General features: G+C 47.7%; 1 protein-coding gene across 1 annotated transcript; it reads right to left on the bottom strand.

Moving 5' to 3' along the window:
* Window positions 1-947: 947 nt before the first annotated feature.
* On the bottom strand, window positions 948-17,960 carry LOC147359483 (epidermal retinol dehydrogenase 2-like). The gene is made up of 7 exons (XM_086336915.1): window positions 17,906-17,960; window positions 13,124-13,470; window positions 9,226-9,357; window positions 7,055-7,154; window positions 3,802-3,946; window positions 2,641-2,766; window positions 948-1,247 (listed from the first exon to the last, which is right to left on the bottom strand). The coding sequence occupies exons 2-7, from the start codon at window positions 13,466-13,468 to the stop codon at window positions 1,154-1,156; spliced, it is 942 nt and encodes a 313-aa protein (XP_086193041.1). The 5' UTR covers window positions 13,469-13,470; window positions 17,906-17,960; the 3' UTR covers window positions 948-1,153.
* Window positions 17,961-19,277: the final 1,317 nt, after the last annotated feature.

Genomic DNA, 19,277 nt, shown 5'->3' with positions numbered 1-19,277 from the left:
CAGCCCTGATGAATATAAATGGATAAATTTGTTCCTTCTGTAAAAAAAAAGTACCTTATGAGAAACCCAGTTTGAACTACTAAATGAAACACTTGAAATTACCCACAGGAATGGTTTCTGGTTTAATAGGGAACAGTTCATCTAACTCTGGAGAAGGTCATTTCTTCAGGGTCATAAGCAACCGCTCTTTGGTATCTTCTAGGAAAGCAATGTGATCCTATTTAAAGTTTGGTCCAGGATCACTAAGCCTTCCCAGATGGTGCTAGTGGTAAAGAACTCACCTGCCAATGCAGGAGATGTAGGAGATGCAGGTTAGATCCCTGGGTCAGGAAGATCCCCTGGAGGAGGGCATGGCAATCCTGCTCCAGTATTCTTGCCTAGAGAATCCCATAGACAGAGGAGCCTGGTGGGCTACAGTCCATGGGGTCGCAAAAGAGTCAGACACAACTGAAGTAACTTAGCATGCACTCCAGTATCACTGGCCCTTGGTTATGCAGGAATGTGCAGGAAAGCTCCCTGACACTGTGCCCCTGGGGAACCTTCAGCAGGTCTGGCACTTGCTCTCTGAATACCCACGGCTGTAGAAACAAGCATCTTTGTGGGGAGGAGGACGAGCATCTGTGTGGGGAGAAGGATGTGGGAGGCTGACCTTTCCATGCCAGATGGCACAGTTTCAACAAGTCCAAGTCTGAGAACAAGGTGATGGGGAACGAGCTCTGTGTCCTCAGGACACCCCACCTCCGCATGCTGGGTGCTTCTTCTCAGCCCTCACTTCCCCTGTCCAGTGTATGTTCAGCCACAGACCCCCAACCAAAATGATGGGCAATTCACAAGAGAGAGAGATGATCTTACTTCCATACATGGGGTCACAAAAGGTCGGATGTGATTTAGTAACTAAAACAACAGCAACAATCACTTCCACAGCAGTTGCAAGCAAACACCAAACATGGACTTTTTTTTTTTAATTAAAAAAAACTCAACAGAAAAACAGAGCGCAACATTATTTTCAGAGGCACTGGTTGCAAATACTAGTCTAGACAGCAGACTGGTGCTTGTGGTCTCCAGGTACATTCTGTCAACAAAGACACTTCTTCATTGAAATAGATGTTGTGTAACTGTGGGTACCTGGGGATGTCAGCCACAGAATCGGTCTTCAGTTTTTCTTCTTGGCGCCAGTGAAGCCATCCATTAAATTAAAGGCCCCCAGGTACTCACCCAAAAGCAGCCCCAGCTTGAGGGGCAAGAAGCTAAAGAGAACACAAGAGGGAACATCTTGGTTATCATTCATGGAACATCTTTACGAGCTCCACTGAAAAGCAGGGCCGTTGACTTGCTGCAGAAGGCGTCAGTCACTCACGCCCACCTGAACGTCCCTGTCCTGTGGTCACTTGGGGCTCGTCCATCATGTGTGAGGACACCAGCCCAGGATCTCTGTGTTTCTCTTTGCTTTATTTACATTATTCACTCACTTCCGTGTCAGTCTCAAGGCCTGACTGCATTCTGTAATAATGGACAGGAAGCATGCAGCCTTGAGGAGTCTTGATCCTGCCTTGCAACCTCGCCCTGTTGCTCACAGTGCTACTGGGCTCTCAACACTCCGTTCCTCCCACTGTCCAAAGAGGTCATTGACCTTTCTTTCCTGGACAACAGAGAGAAGTCCATGCAATAGCCCCTCAGAGCTTTGGCAAGACCCAACTAAGACTGTCCATCTTCTCCATCCTGCTCGCCCCTCCTGACACTTTGATCCTGTCCATCATGACGTTCACACTGCAGGACGAGGAAGGGTACAGTCAGCCAACCGGAGACTTGTCCTAGGAGTGGGGACAAGAGAAGGGCCCTGGGCTCACGGTCCCTCTGGAGGCAGCCTGAGATATCCAGGGGGTTCCTGCCCTTCACAGGTTCAGGTCTCTGGTCAAACATTATCTTCTCCACGTGGCCATCCTGACGCTTAAATCAGGATGCATACTAGAGCCCTTGCTCCACAACAGGAAGAGCCACAGCAGCGGGAAGCCTGCTCACCCCAACTACGGAGTAGTCCCCACTCGCTGCAACTAGAGAAGCGCCCACGCAGCATGAGGACCCAGCACTGACAAAAACAAAGTAAATAAATAAACAAACATACGAAAAATGGTTATCTTCCCCACCCTGCCCCCAACACTGCCAGTTATCTTCTAAATGGCTCCTCTCGTTCCACAGGGTTCCTTCCTTCCTGTCTTTGTCCTGAAATCCCCACCCCAAGGCTGGGCAGAGTTCCCCATTCTATGTGGACCCCAGAGAGTGCTGCCTTCTAACCGAAGAAGGAAGCCCTACTGCATGGTCTTCCATAGGAAATGTTTGCCCCACTAGAGGTTTCAACAGACTATTTATTGAACATATTTCCCTAATAAAGAAACAGCCATCATTATTGGCCCTGGGAGTTCCAATCAGAAAACTTGCTCATGTTGAGGAACGCACACCTGTTTTTTCAAATATGAAGACACTGTTTAATTTGAAACCAACCTCTGTGCATTATTATATATAAAGTAAGTGCTCCCAACCAGATTTTATTAAAAAAAAAAAGAATGGCTCCTCTCTGTTGGCTGTGGAGTAAGCTGTTGACTGGACTGGCACGTTGAGAATTAATAGGAGCAGAAACATTACCTTTTTAAAAACACGATGAAGTATATAAACTTGGGCATATACAGGTACATGTTTTCTTGCAGGATAGCATCTACTATCTTTCTGACTGCATATTCTGGCTCCAGAATCGGTAAGAGAGAAGGACAGCTTGGGGAGGGGGAGGAGGGTTAAAAAAAAAAAAAGAAATTAGAGAAAGCAATTCTTAAAAAGGACAATAAAACAGTTGTGAGCTTCCCAGATGGAGCTAGTGGTATTGAACCTGCCTGCCAATGCAGGAGACATAAGAGACACAGGTTCCATCCCTGGGTCAGGAAGATCCCCTGGAGGAGGAAATGGCAACCCACTCTAGTATTCTTGCCTGGAGAATCCCACGGACAGAGGAGCCTGGCAGGCTATGGTCCATAGGGTCACAAAGAGTCGGACACGACTGAAATGACTTAGCAAGCATGCACACACAAGACATTATCGTTTATTGGCTTCTTTTCTTTCCAGATTTGATATTTTTCTGTACTTGCTGTCTTATTATCAATATGGTGAGTAATAACTAGAATTTGAAGTGGAAAACAGGGATTCTAATTAATACAATGATGTTATACTAGGCACATGTGGTGAAACCAAATTAAACAGATGGCCTAAATGTTGCAAAGCGCATCTTTGAAAAGTAACTGCCTGTCATCTGATGAGTGCAGACTGGATATTTATGCCTCTTCAACAACTTCTCGTTCTTCTGTGGAATCGGGATGAGAGCAGGATGGAGTTGGTGGCAGAAAGGGGGGTGTGTGACAGCAGCGCCAAGGAGATGGGGGAGTAGGTTGAGGCCACAGGGTGGCCTTGAAGACGTGGGTATAGCCTTGATGTTTATGTGTGGTGCTCATGCTTGTTTGAGTCTGACTCTTTTCAACCCCATGGACTGCAGCCCACCAAGCTGCTCTGTCCATGACATCTCCCAGGCAAGAATACTGGAGTGGGTTGCCATTTCCTTCTCCAAGCCTTGATAAACCATCACTATTAAACCCAGTGTCTTAATCACTAACACATCTAAGGAAATAAATTCTAAAACTGTTTATAAAGCAGGCTGAAACTGGAAAAGTCTTTTTAAATAACTTCAGCCAGAACAAAATAAAATCGATGGTCAATCATTTTTCAAAATACAGTTCCTTTTTAATCAAACGACATGCTTACCCAGTAGTACATCCATCAAACATTCCAGTTTTTATAAAAAATGGACACACGATAGTGGTTTTGATCCCGTTCTGTCCCTTGGTAAATGATTCTAAAAATATCGATTCAGCAAATCCATAGGCTGCAAATTTACTTGCACAGTAATCTGAAAAGACAAACGATACTATTATATAGTGCAAAGTTTTAAAATGGCTTTATAGGAAGATTTCCTCATAACACGAATACCGGCAGAGACAAGCCATTTCAGAGTTCTTGTTTTGCATGATCTTGGTCTTCTCTGCCTGGAAGAGGTGATGTATGAGTGGGAAGGTCAGTGATCACGTCAAGGTCAGATGACAATGGCCATGTGGGCTTGAGGAAGAGCAGGGCTGCCGGGAGTCACACAGTTGAACTTTACTCCCATGGCAGTGATGGTAAGGCACTTGTGCCCTGACATGGGGCACCAGATGTGGGTTCTGTCCCAAAGAACTCTGGCCCAAATGGGCAGAAGGACACATAGAAGAAGAAATAAAATAACAAGTCAAGGGACTTCCCTGGTGGTCCAGTGGTCAAGAATCTGCTTTCCAATGCAGGGGATGCAGGTTGGATCCCTGGTCAGGGAACTAAGATCCTACATGTCTTGGAGGTACTAAGCCCACCAGCCACAACTATGGAGCCCATGCACTCTAGAGCCCTTACTCTGTGACAAGAGAAGCCCTTCCATGCCAAAACTAGAGAAAAGCTCAAGTACCACCATGAAGACCCAGGGCAGGCAAAAAAAAACAAAACACTAATAATAAGTCAAGTGGGAGTCTAGGCGGTAGAGATCAGTGTTGGTCATGATACCTGTCAGAGCAAGTTTTCTTCCAACTCAAATTCTTCCACTTCCAGAAGGAAAATAAAGTTTTTCTTATTTGGGCTTCCCTGGTGGCTTAGACAGTAAAGAATTCACCTGCAATGCAGGAGACTGGGGTTTGATCCCTGGGTTGGGAAGATCAGGGCATGGCAACCCACTCCAGTATTCTTGCCTGGAGAAACCCATGGACAGAGGAGCCTGGTGGGCTATATTCCATGGGGTTGCAAAGAACACACTGCCCCTTCAACCTCGACTGCTTGACTATCTTCAAATGCAGGGGAAGTGGTATCTGGGTCAGTTTTGAGCTTTCTGTCCTCCGTTACACTCACTTCAAGTCAAAACCTGGGCATTCGGTTTGCCGAATGGAAATGTCAGGAGAAGAAAAGGCATTTAGGTGACTTATCCTTCCCTCTGCCTCACACAGCAGAAGACATACACCTTGGTGCTCTGCTGGGAAGCAGCTACTCCAACCAGCAAGAACCAGGCTGCACGTGCCAGGCATGGGATATCAGGCAGTTGCTGCCCCAGATGCTGGGAAAGACACAGAAGAAGTGGCAAGGGGTGCAGGGAGGTGAGAGGAGGGGTCCTGAGCCGCCTCTGGGATCATATGAGTCGTCTGGTAGAACTATAGCTCACTGAGCTCCTCTACCCCCGAGACTGGCCAGGGAACCTGCATTCCAAGTAGCAGCTCCAGTGGTTCTGATTCTGGGGAGTTGCTGCCCATGCTGGGAATACTTGTTTCTAAGGGAGCCAGGGAGGAGAGACCTGCATTTGAAGACAGAGATGCTGTGTCTAACCAAAGGATTCACAGGCCCTGTAAATACACCTGTGGTATGTCAAGGACCTGTGACTTCTCAGATGTATGAGAGAGAGGGGTAATAATAATACCTGATGGATTCTAAGGAGGACAGAGGCAGGGAGACCCAGGCTATAGGGAGACATGTACAGACTGATAATATTGGGGTGACAAGTGGTTCTGGAATCCTATCCGGCAGCTGAGAGGTACTTGCTGAGACCAGTGTTATGAAACTGGAACCAGCTATGAGTCAGCCAAGCTGGCTGGTCTGCTACCTGAGTGTTGCAATTAGGGTTCTGATGGATGAGCCTCCGGGGGGCACCCCAAGGGGAAGGGCAGGACTTCCTAGAGCCAGCTCCCCAGTGGGCCCTCTTCACTGAAGATCTTGTATGTCTTATCCTCTCCCCACTGCTAATGTCAAGTCGGTTGCAAGGGACATGGAAGTGACAACAAATTCCTGCCAGTCTCCAACCAATGGAACAGCAAAAGAAAGTTAATTTTAGGTTTCCTGGGGTGAAGATATTTTCTCCAAGCTGCCAGCCAGGGGAGACCACTTATGGAAAATTCATAGGGCAGAAGGGTCCTCTCTTTTTTTTGGGTACGCTGGATCTCATTGTAGTGTGCAGGCTTTCTCTACTTGCAGTGTGCCAGGGCTTCTCTAGTTGTGGAGCACAGGCTCTAGAGCGTGGGCTCCGTAGTTGTGCTGCATGGGCTTAGTTGCCCTGAAAAGACTCTTGATAGTCCCTTGGGCAGCAAGGAGATAAAACCAGTCAATACTAAAGGAAATCAACCCCGAATATGCATTGGAAGGACTGATGCTGAAGCTGAAACTCTAATACTTTGGGCACATGATGCGAAGAGCTGACTCACTGGAAAAGACCCTGATGCTGGGAAAGACGGAGGGGGTGACAGAGGATGAGATGGTTGGATGGCATCACTGAATCAGTGGCCATGAGTTTGAGTAAACTCTGGGAAATTGTGGAGGACAGGGAAGCCTGGTGTGCTGTGGTCCATGGGGTCACAAAGAGTCAGACACGACTGAGCAACTAAACAGCATATGAGATCTTAGTTCCCTGACCAGGGATGAACCTGCAGCCCCTGCATTGGAAGGCAGATTCTCATTCATTGGACCACAAGGAAGTCCCAGAAGGATCCTCCTTAACACCCTGATTACAGTGTCAGGTGAGTCTGGGGGAAGGTGACTATGCTAATCACTTATGTAAGGAATTTATAAGTAGGGTCTCTTTCTTTTTTTTTTTTTAATTGGAGGATAATTGCTTTACAATGTTGTGTTAGTTTCTGCTGTACAACATGAATCAGCTATATGTATATATATATACTCCCTCCCTCCTGAGCTTCTCTCCCACCTCCTTATCCCACCCATCTAGGTCTTTTATTAATTCCAAGTGATTGCATAAGACCTAATGATTCTAAAGTGCCCAGTTCAACTTCGTGTAAGTATAGCAGCTGGGCAGTTTCGCTGGATGATAAAGTTCTCAACAACTTACCTTACTGAATATATGTCCTCATCTATTACCATTTATTGTTAATGCACCAAGTCAGTGCTGATTATTCAGAGCTGTTGCTCAAGCTGCGGTTGTGAAATACCATATTTCTCTTACCTGCCAGTCCATTCATTCCAAATAATCCAGCTGAACTTGAAATGCACACCAAATGTCCACGGTTATTAGCAATCATAGCAGGTAGAAAGGCTTTATAAGTCTAAGAAGATCAAGGTAAAATATTTAACATTTTATAGCACATTATATTTTTTTTCAGATGTTTATATAATCATCATGATTGAAAACAGTTGTTCAAGTTCAAAAAAATACCTGAAGGAAATGGGACATTCAAACTTAAATATCTGGCAAGTAACCATCTTAACTTATTTAAACTGTGGATCAATATTTTGCTGGTGGTTATTCCAGTATTTTAATGGGAATTTAAATTATTAAAAATAATTTACTCAAACTTACATTTGCTCATATTTGACTTTTAAAAACACAACAAAAACAATAATTGAAACAGTACAGGAAAATCTTAATTGTGGTATCCACAGTCCACAAACCAGCAAGACCACTCAAAGATATGGTTATTTAGATTTATGGTGACTTTTTTCCTCCCTTGGCTTATATTTGAATTTCAAATTTTTCCTGAACTTTGTTCACAGGACATGTGGCTGTTGGTTTCAGTTTTAAAATATCAGTTTGTTTTGAAACTCATCTGGCCTGTCAGGGAGACGTGGTCATGAGCAAGAGCCAGGAGGGGCAGAACGAGGGTGTGTGCGTGGCTGGAGAGGCTAATGTGACTGGTCTGTGCAAAGGCCAGGACAATGCAACTTGAGTGTGGGCACCTCTCCTTGAGAGTCAGGACCATGCCTTTTAATGTTCAAGGCACGTAGTTATCAGGCTGCTGGTGGGCACGCTGTCCCTGGAAGAAAAGCTATGACAAACCTAGACAGTATATTGAAAGGCAGAGACATCACTTTGCTAACAAAGGTCCGCATAGCCAAAGCTATGGATTTTCCAGTAGGCATGTATAGATGTAAGAGCTGGATCACAAAGAAGGCTGAGGGCTGAAGAATTGATGCTTTTGAACTCTGGTGCTGGAGAAGACTCTTGAGAGTCCTAAAGGATCTCTGTGCTGTCCTTGATCCATCCAATCAATCCTAAAGGACAACAACCCTGAATATGAATTGGAAGGACTGATGCTGAAGCTGAAATTCCAATACTTTGGGGACCTGTTGTGAAGATCTGACTCACTGGAAAAGACCCTGATGCTGGGAAAGATTGAAGGCAGGAGGAGAAGGGGGCAAGAGAAGATGAGATGGTTGCATGGAATCACTCAATCAATGGACATGAGTTCAAGCAAACTCTGGGAGATAATGAAGGACAGAAAAGCCTGGAGTGTTACAGTTCATGGGGTTGCAGAGTCAGACATGACTTAGCAAATGAACAGCAACAACAAAGTTGACTGTACATCTTCGTGTGCCCCCAAACAGACCTGCTGGATGTTTGCTTGTTAATTATGCCTCCTTTCACTTCAAGGGAGTTCCTGCCTTAGGCAAATGATGAGGTCACCTGGTCGTGTCTAAGCATGGTCACTTTTAACTTCTGTGAGCCCTTATCTCACTGGGCTGTTTGAAGGCTTATTCACAAGGTGCCTGGGATGGTACCAGACAGGATGCTGGCTGTCAGTACATGATTAGGACACAAGAGCAGCTGTGTCTTTGCAGGATTCCCTGAGCAGAGGTGTGGGGAGGTAGAGCTTAAGTTGGATCAGGAGAGGACAGCTTGAGCTAGAACTGAGAAGTCTGTGCTTTAAGACCAGTACTGCTGTAAGAGTCCACTCTGCAGTGGATTCTGTAAGAATCTGCCTGCAATGCAGGAGACCTGGGTTCAACCCCTGGGTCAGGAAGATCCCTTGGAGAAGAGAATGGCAACTCACTCCAGTATTCTTGCCTAGAGAATCCCACGGGCAGAGGAGCCTGGCAAAGAGTCAGACATGACTGAGTGACCAACACTTTCATTACTGTAAGAGAACAAGAGGAAGCCTAAGTCGCTTCAGTCGTGCCCAGCTCTTTGTGGCCCCATGGACTGTAGCCTGCCAGGCTCCTCTGTCCGTGGGATTCTCCAGGCAAGAGTACTGGAGTGGGTTGCTATTCCTTTTCCAGGGATCTTCCTGACCCAGGGATCTAACCCACATCTCTTATGTCTCCTGCACTGGCAGGTGAGTTCTTCACCACTGGCGCCACCTGGGAATGACATTTATAACGAGAAGAAAAAGTACTTACCCATATATGTGATTTGAAATTCACGTCAAGAGACTTTTCTATAAGCTCATCCGGGCAGTCCATGAACTTTCCGCCTGTTACGATTCCGGCATTGTTGATCAGGATGGAAACATCACCAACTTCTTTCTTCACCTGAATTGAATAAGGACATCAGCACCACCAGGGCAGCGCAGGCAGACCCTGGAGATACACAGGTTCAGTGCCAGACCCCCCTCGCAGTAAAGCTGACACTACAACATATTGAGTCATACAAATGTTTTGGCTTCCTGGTGCATATAAAAGGTATGTTTACACTATACTGTCATCTATTGAGCGTGCAAGAGCTTTAGGTTTAAAAAACAAGTTGCCTTACTGAAAAATGTTTTTTTTTGCTAAGAATGCCAACCATCATTTAAGCCTTGACTGATCTGTAGTAACAAAGATCACTGATGACAGCTCACCAGAACAAATATAATCATGGAAGTGTGAAGTATCATGAGAAACAATGTGATGCTGAGGCACGAAGTGAGCAAATGCTGTCGAAAGAAGGGTGCCGTTAAGAGTTGCTCGAGGCAGGATTGCCACAAACGTTCAATTTGCAAAAAAAAACATCTTCAGATGGTAGAAAAAATGCAATGTCTGTGAAGTGCCATAAAATGAGGTGTGCCCATAATTCTTTATGTGAACTGGATTTATTTTCCTGTGGTTTTAGATGCTTCTGTCCTTGTTAACTCAGACTGAGCTGCTGCTTGTTGCAAGGCACTCTAAGAACAAAGCATGTCTATTTCCTTTGCAGAGTTCATGGCACATCAGAGATCTAAGTCTAATGCCTTTCTACTCATCTTCCCCTCTTCTTATGATGGTTGCAACACCTGTAACACTACTTTCCTACAGGGAGAGTTATTCTGATACTCAGTAGTGACATGGTTAGTGACTTTGTCTTATGCTAAAATGAAGCATGCCAACAAAGCTCCGTCTAGTCAAGGCTATGGTTTTTCCAGTGGTCAGGTATGGATGTGAGAGTTGGACTGTGAAGAAAGCTGAGCGCCGAAGAATTGATGCTTTTGAACTGTGGTGTTGGGGGACTCTTGAGAGTCCCTTGGACTGCAAGGAGATCCAACCAGTCCATTCTAAAGGAGATCAGTCCTGGATGTTCATTGGAAGGACTGATGCTAAAGCTGAAACTCCAATACTTTGGCCACCTCATGTGAAGAGTTGACCCATTGGAAAAGACTCTGATGTTGGGAGGGATTGGGGGCAGGAGGAGAAGGGGACAACAGAGGATGAGATGGCTGGATGGCATCACCGACTCGATGGACATGAGTTTGAGTGAACTTCGGGAGTTGGTGATGGACAGGGAGGCCTGGCGTGCTGCGATTCATGGGGTCGCAAAGAGTCAGACACGACTGAGCGACTGAACTGAACTGAAAATGAAGCATGAGCAGCACAGCCTTTTAATGAATGTGGTGATATGTCAGGCATGATACCATGCCATGTAAATCAAGCCCTGGCACTTGTAGCAAAGGGTGGGACAGGGAGGGAACGAGGGAGTATAATAGTCATATGAATGTTTCAAACATACAGGAGCTCAGAACCTGTCTGTCCTGTTTTCATCCCTTGACTGGTTCTCTTCTCCCCAGCACCAACGTTTAGGTGTAAGGTCTGTGAAGGGAGGATCAGAGGGGCTCCCGCCTGTTGCTGTCGCACCAGCACCAGCCAGACTAGATACTTAATAACTTTAACTTAAGAAATAAAAATCCTGGGAGTACCACTGGAGCCTTCCCTTTAGAGCAAACCGTCAGCAAGTGACCCAGGCTTGGTCAGATTTCTTTTTTGTTTTTGAGCACCGGGTTTTCCAGGCTTGATGGCAGGTGGGGCTGTCCCTTGGCTTGCCTTCGTTTGCACTTTCATTCCTGTAATTTGTATCACATAGCAGGGGCCCTGTGTCCCCCGAATCAGAGGGAACTGCTGGCCGCAGCACCACGTGCATCTGTCTCTGGCTCTGTGTGTTGTGCGCACTCGTGTGGGTGTGCAGATGTGGGTGTGAGCCTGCCTGTGTGGGTGGTGCAGCGGGGGAGAGGGGCTGGATTACTGACAGCAGACACCGCCACTCTTGCTCTCTCAGAAGGCATGAGTCCCAGCAAGGAAGGTGACGTGCTCGGTGTCCACTAGCCAATGAGATCCGTAGCCTCGGCGAAGTTTAGGATTGCAATAGACACCAAGGAAACCTCACGTTTCATGTTGAAGTTTTCGGATAGAAGTGCTGGAAACAATCTAACTTAAAGTCTGATATGGAGAGTGGCTAAAATATTAAGTCAAATCAAAGCTGAACAGCAGTCAAGGTACTCTTCCTGGGGCAAAATCACACGCTGAATGGGACTGTGTGATTTGAACAACAAACGACTCAACCGGATGCCAGTTGGCAAGGATGGACTTTCTGAAATTAGTCCCAAGCTATGATCTAGGGACACAAGATTTCAGTTACTGGGTTCTGTGGAAATAAAACACTGTCATATCAGCCCTAAAAATCCACGCCTTGATTATTCCTCTATGGGATAAAAATTTCCTGGTTACCTTTCTTCTATCAAGAACAAGAGGTGGAAATGGCTGGTTTATAGTAGGAACATCTTAAGGTCTTCTCTCTTTAAATGTGAACCAGTCACTGCTTAAGAGTGGCTCATAGCCAGAGAAGTGGCTCATAGCCAGGGGAAGTCAACCTGGCAGGAGATTGTGTTCCAAGTGCAAAGGGCTTAGTTTGCAAAAGTAGCTGCAGCAGACCCGCCCGCCCCCACCCACACACACACACTTTGAAAGGTGGTCCCCACACAAGCCCATGCCAGCTTGTCTGGTCTGGATCCCCAGACTTGCCGGGCAGCCTGCAATTGGTGATGGTGGTGGTAACGCATGTATAAGATGTAAAGACAAAAGTCACAACTTAAAAAAACTCACTGGCCAGAGACTGGCACACCCCTCCACTGGGAAGTCAGATGAGAAGCTGCAAGCAGAACCCAGTTAGAGCCTACAAGCTGGGCAGGAACCTTCCAGCAGGCACATCTACTTTCTTCCTTCTCCTGAAACCAGGGAACTCCGAGAGCCACAAAAAAGTGGTCCAGGAGAGTGATGTGTACAGTGCTTGTGCAACGAGCGGTTAGAGAAATCCTTCTGAGGGAAGACCAAGTGGCCACCGCAGAGGCGTGTGTCTCCTCAGGCCCTGCAAAATCCACTGGAGCTCTGGGCTCCTGAAAGTGTTCTTTATACATACTTCTCTACCATCACCAAAGGGGCAGCTGCAGTTAAGAGTCTTTAGGATGAATAACATACTCGCTTTTCATATGACCACGTGAGAGAAATGCAGGTTGAATAGAAATCACTGTTGGGGGTGGGGGAAACAGCTGGACTTGCGATCAGGCTAGATACGGCTTCACCTCCTGGCATGGTCCTCCCCTAGCTCTGTGACTCCCAGCAGGTTATTTAATAGCCCTGCTTCTCAGTTTTTGTTATGCCTCCATGAAGGGTGCTATGGCCTTTCTCTTACATGGCAACAGGGGGCCTGGACAACCAGCACATGAGCTGGCCAGAGGGCGTTCTTCAGAGTCAAGAGACTCGCATCCCACCTGCAGCTCTGCTACTTATTACCTAAACTTCTCAGTTAAGTCACCTGAGAAACTCACCTGCACTAAGTCTCCATTTTCTTATTCGTGAAGTGGAGATAATAAGAGGCCTGACTTTCCAGGAGTATAATTCAGAGGGTGCCAAGCATGGTGTGTGGCACATAGCAAGAACTCAAAAATGCTAATTCCCGCACCCTGATATTTTTTAAAGAGAGGCAAATTAGCACTGAGGAAGGCAAATATGGATGGACATCAGAGACTACATCAAGTCCTTACTGCCCATAGGAAGAGCAAACACACAGGTTTACCTGATTGGCCACTCTGTATATCTCCTCCTTCCGGCTGCAGTCACAGGTATAGGCATAGACCCTCGTGGCTCCAGCTTCCACAGCCATCTTGCAGGTCTCCTCATTACTCTCCTGACTGATATCCCAGAGCACAAGCACCGACCCAAGCTGGGCAAATTTGAGGGCTAGGAGCCTTCCGAGTCCACTTCCAGCGCCTGTTATAAGTACGATTTCACCAGCAACATTCTTCCGTGGTTTTGGGATTATAGCAAAAACTACAGCCTCCACAAGAGCCAACACTGATTTTCCTAAGAAAATGAGCAATTTCTTGGCTGCCTTCGGCTTGAGCGCCATGTTCTGGCTCATACCTATAAAGCAAGAGGGACTCATGTAAGGACCTTATTCCATGGGGCCCATACTCCCTTGCAGAAGTGAAAGAAACTAAGAATCGTGATGTAAACATCCCTGTTGGTGGCAGACTCTGAGCTGAGAAAGGGGGGAGGGGGTCCACAGGGACCATCTTGACCAACTTGCATCACAGTGCCAAGCTCATCACATCCCTGAATGCCTGTTAATGTGTTCTAGGTGACAGAAATGCTCGTTACCCAGAAACTGTAACCACGGCTACATTTAACCCAAAGCAGAAGCTCACTCTTTCTTATAGCTGGTTTTGCTCCATAATATGTCCTGTAGGTTGATTTCACCTTTAAGGTCTTGACCCTATCGTGTTGACACAACTGTTCCCTTCTGGTTTTATTTTTTGCCTCCTTTGAGGTTTCTGTTTTCTCATTGCACTGTTGTTATTTAAAATCTGAGATTCAAGAGAAAAATGTGAAATCCTGCTTGTATTAATGTACCTGAAGAGGAGTAATTAGACATTCTAAACCTTGGCCCCTACAACTTGCCGTCAGCACAGGGTACCCATTTTCCAGGCTCTGAGGCCCCCACGCCACATCCCTTACTACTTGGCCCTGCAATTGTATGACATCTGGGGAAGGGGTGAGATAGCTAGGCCCTGCCCCTGTCTGGCTGTGGAGCCTGCGGCAGGCCACGCCGGGCCTCGGTCTCCTTACTTCCTGGTCCTGTGCTCTAGGGTGGTTTTGCAAGTATAATGAGAATGTTTGCGCATGTGTGACCACAATGCTGCCTTGCAGCTAGCGCTTTATGATGTTACCTTGTTTCAGACTCACAGCACTGCCCACAGGAAGGTACCCGACAAGTTTATCGAATGAATAAAAGGCAAACTTAAACAGGGCTCAATGCCTCCACCCTATCAGTCACTCACATTTTAGTGAGAATGAGCTTATAAGATGCTTTCCTAACAAGCACCTGAGAAAGAAGGGAAGGTCTTATTCCCTCCAGACGAGGAGAGAAGGGGCATACTGTGCTGTGGGCTGGGGTTTCCCTGAATGGGGTGGCCAGCTGAGAGTTGGACGTGAGGACAGAAGATGGACTTCATTAGTGAAGTGAAGCAGTTCCACACTGACTTTGAAGCTTGGCTGAGGACACACTAGTTCTATAGATTCATTAAAGGATGGCTTGAAGCGTGGTCAGACCCTTAGGAAGTGGCAAACTAAATTGCTGCTTCTTGGCTTTCTCTACAGATGGAGCCTGGCAGGTTATAGTCCATGAGGTTGCAAAGAGTCAGACACGACTGAGTGAGCGTGCAAGCATGTGTAGATGGGACCAAGGACCAGAAAGAATGTGTGTGTGGCTTAGCCAGGATCCCTGTCTAGTTTGTGTAGGCCAGGTGAGCTCATTGTCACATTTCCTTGGCATGGATACTGTGCAGGTACAATGCTGGGCCATGGGGCTGAGTGAGTGGGTAATCTCCCATAATCTCTGCCCTGGGGAGATAAGAGTCTAATGAAAGAATGAATATACCAGTAAGAGCTGCAGTGTTATAAAGAAAAGTGTGTGTGTGTGGTGGGGGGCACTCTAGAGAGTAGCCAGGAGACCTGCTTTAGATGGGAGTCAACAGAGGAGGCAACAGGAGAGATCTGTGGAAAGTGACCTTTGATTGGATGTGCAAATGATGAACGGGGCAAGGGAGGGCTTGGGAGCAGCTTCCATCCAGCACAGGGATGGAAGAGTGTGAGCCTTGAGGTAGGTTTGCTCTATGTGTCCAGGAAACAGGCATGCTAGTGGGGGTGGGGGTGTGGGAGCTGGATGTTCCGGTCCAATGAGTGCTTCCTGCTGTGGAGCACGCAGCTTTACCACACTTTGGATGAAATGGCTCTCAGACTCTCTGTCGTCTTTGCTTCTGGATGATTGATAGAATCTCCCAGGCCCAAAGGACTTGGAGAGAAGGTACCTTAATGGGTGAACAGTGGTCTTCAGATTCTCATTTTAAACACACAGTCAGGGGATGGATTCCTTCAGACCTGAAGGAAGAGGATCAGACTTTGCACAGGGATGCCAAAACCTTGGGCACCCTCCCCAGGAGGCAGCCTTGGCATCACCCGCACTACTTCCATGAGAAAACCCACATCAGCTGGCTGTGCATGAAACACTCCTTCTGTGAGAAAACCCACACTGGCCGGCTGTGGACAACTCCTTTCAGGGATACCATGATGTATGTCCTCGCCAGGAGGACAATGTTCCACCTCTCTCCTCAGCGTCTCCAGCACCCTGAAGATAGCTGGAAGCCTCACCACTCTCCTGGTTGACGTGAAAGTTATTCGTTTCAGGGGTTCTAGACTTCAGTTTTCCCTTGTCTCCATGCTGGCGTGACACAAGCCCTAGGACAAGCCACTTCTTAACCCGATCCAGCAGATGCTTCCCAGGTTCTCTAGAGTTGGGCTTCCTGAGGCCCCCTCATTTGGGGTTTAGGGTGTCTGTGGGGTACTGGCACAGGTAGTGAGGTCTAGAGACTGTGGGTTGGAAATCTCGATCTGCCACCGACCTCTCTGCATCCTTGGTAAGAACTGTTGCATCTCTTGTGTTTCAGTTTCCTTCTCTGAACAGGGGGATTCTATTAGTACAAGTCAACATATATGAAATTTGGAAGGTGTGGAAGTTATATGAGGTTAATGCATGCTGCATTCTAAGTCGCTTCAGTCGTGTCTCACTCTGTGTGGCCCCTTGGACTGCAGCCCGCCAGGCTCCTCTTGTCCATGGGATTCTCCAGGCAAGAATTCTGGTGCGGGTTGCCATGCCCTCCTCCAGGGGATCTTCCTGACCCAGGGATCGAATCCTCGATTCTTATGTTTCTTGCATTGGCAGGCAGGTTCTTTACCACTAGCACCACTGGTATTGAGGAGTGTAATATGATCTCTACGGCTCCTTATAAAGGGCTTCCCAGAAAATAATCTGTTACAATGCAGGAGACACAGGTTCGACCCCTGGGTTGGGAAGATCCTCTAGAGAAGGAAATAACAACCCACTCCAGTATTCTTTTTTTCCCCCCAAACTTCATTGTTGTCTTATTTTAAGAAATTGCCACAGCCACCCCAACCTTCAGCAGCTATCACCCTGATCAGTCAGCAGCGATCAACATCAATGCAATATTCTTTACCAGCAAAAGGACTATAGCTTGCTGAAGCCTAGGATGATGGTTACATTTTTTTAGCAATAAAGTATTTTTTTTTTTTGATTGACACTCCAGTATTCTTGCCTGGGAAATCTCATGGACAGAGGAGCTTGGTGTGCTGCAGTCCACAGGGTGGCACACAACTTGAGTCATAAAAATTGGCGACTAAACAACAACAAACCCATGTGAAACTTCTGAGCAGACTGGAGGGGAAAAAAAGGTCCCTATTGTGCCACAGAGCACAGCCCTCTCCAGGAGGCAGAGAGTGAGGGTGAGGGTGGAAGGAGAGGAGTTGGGCTAGATCTGAGTGCTGCCAGGTTTATCTCCCATCCACACCTACCTACAATGTGCCAGAAGAGTGCCAGGCGCATAGTGACAGCAAAATAAATACCAGCTAAGGTTGTGATTGGTGTTCCAGCTAGCATATGAATTGTGATAATTGGCTATGCCAGAGAAAGAGGCTAATAGTAACTTTACTGAGGAACACAGGTAAATGTCTGGCTCTCTTTTAGTGTAAAGACTGCTCCTTAGGAAGTCAGGGAACATATGTGTTAAATTTCATCAGGCTAAGACTTCTTTGGTGTCTTCATTCCATGGCTTACCCACTTAGTCCTGCTGCTAAGTCACTGCAGTCGTGTCCGACTCTGTGCAACCCCATATGGGAGCCCACCAGGCTCCCCGGTCTCTGGGATTCTCCAGGCAAGAACACTGGAGTGGGTTGCAATTTCCTTCTCCAATGCATGAAAGTGAAAAGCGAAAGTGAAGACGCTCAGTCATATCCGACTTATAGCCACCCCATGGACTGCAGGCTACCAGGCTCCTCCATCCATGAGATTTTTTTTCCAGGCAAAAGTACTGGAGTAGGGTGCCATTGCTAACTTGGTGCAGCATAAACAGATGAGGCCTGCCTCCCAGGCCAGGGCTCTGCTGCCCTGCTAAGGGGGCACGGGGTGAATTGTGTGTGTGTGGTGGGGGGGAGTCTGGAGAGGGGCAGCGACAGACTAAGGTGGGTGCACAGAGCAGGGGAGAGTGGGGCACCTGGGCACAATGTCCAGAAGAAAACGAGGACACCCGGGTGGGGTGGGAGGCTGGCAGCTCGGTTCTCGGGGACCGGGGAGCGCGGATCGCCGACGCAGTGGGGGCCTCGGGGGCCCTGCACCCAGCCGCCGGGTATCCCCAAACGCGCACGCTCATTGCCGCCACCCCCATTAACCTTAACGCCGCGGGCTGGCCTCGCACGACCCTGGCCTCCCGGAGACCTCGGTACTCACCCGGGACAGCTGCCGAAGAGAAGCCAGCCTGTTCCGCCGCGGGCACCTCGTCTCTGGCTTCAGCTCGGTGAGGTTCGGGGTTTATCCCTGGCGCCACCTGGAGACCAAGGCCAAGGGCGGGACGGCCGCGCCCGCGCGGGGGTGGGGCGCCCGCGGGCCTCTGCGAGCCCGGGGGGCGCGTGCCTTCCTATTTTTTTCTTCCCAGGCTGCTATATTTGGAAGCTGACAATTCTGTCTTGTGGACCCGACGTATACCTAGATTCCGGGCAAGTGCATCCCCTGGGGACGTTTAACATTTGCGATGCCCATGACTGTAGCTTGGATTATCAAGTCAGAATGGCTGGGTTGACAGCGGGCCCTGGCACCAACAATTAAAAAATTCCCCAAGCGTTTCATAAACGCAGATCGAGGCTGGGACCCTTGGAGAGAACACGGGGGAGGCAGATGCCGGGTCCGTGTGGAGAAGGAACCAGGTACTGTCCTGTGGCCTGCAGTGTGGAGCAGAGAGGAGAGAACTGGGCTGTGTTTGGCTGCTCAGATTCCGGCCTGGGCCTTGGCATGTGGGCGTGGCACAGCTCGGGAAGCTGGTGGTTGCAGAGCTGGCAGGGGGCCTGGAGAAGTCCGAGAAGTTAACAAACGCTGACCCCTGTTTATTGAACATCTTCTCTGTGTACAAAGATCCAGAGACATAGCAATGCTACATATGTTGGGAAGAAATAAGAGGTAATAATCAGCGAATAACCTTTGGTCATCATTTACTAGGTCACCAGTGAAATGAGTGGGGGTGTGGAGTTTCATGAATGGCATGAGAAGGAATATCAGATTATAGGGTGCTAAAGGAAGAACTGGGAGTCAGGACAAGATTGCGTTTGGAGTTTACTGAGGGTTAAGTGGGACACCCAGGAGTGCCCAAGGTGCACAGGAGAGCTGCTTAGCCAACATGTATCTCGGACAAACCTGGCAGTGTGATTAACTCAAGTCCGTGTGCTGGGTGCACGGTGAGGCCAGACACACTGGCATGTTGGAGTCTGGAGCAGAGAAGTGTTTACTGCAGGGCCCTGCGAGGAGATAAGGAGGCTCATGCCCTGAAATGTTCCAGCAGCTGGAAGGGTTTTGGCAAAAATTTTCTTTTAATATATATATTTCTTAATATTTAATTGGTTGATGATTTCTTTACAATATTGGCTTGATTTCTGTCATGCATCTGTTGAGGGAGTTTGTAATTTCTTTGGTTCTGTCTCACTGACATGACAGACGGACTGGTGTTATTGCCCTCGGAGGGACCAGGGTCACTGTTGTAGCCACGCGTTCTGGGAAACAAACTCACTCAGAAGGACAATGCAGATAGTGGACTGCTGTTTATAACACCATT

This window comes from Bos grunniens, chromosome 14, assembly GCF_055505025.1.
Source record: "Bos grunniens cultivar Pamir isolate PY7600 chromosome 14, Bosgru_T2T1.0, whole genome shotgun sequence".
Taxonomy (NCBI): domain Eukaryota; kingdom Metazoa; phylum Chordata; class Mammalia; order Artiodactyla; family Bovidae; genus Bos; species Bos grunniens.
Note: the sequence above shows the minus strand (reverse complement) of the source record. Positions and strands in the feature narration are given on the sequence as shown.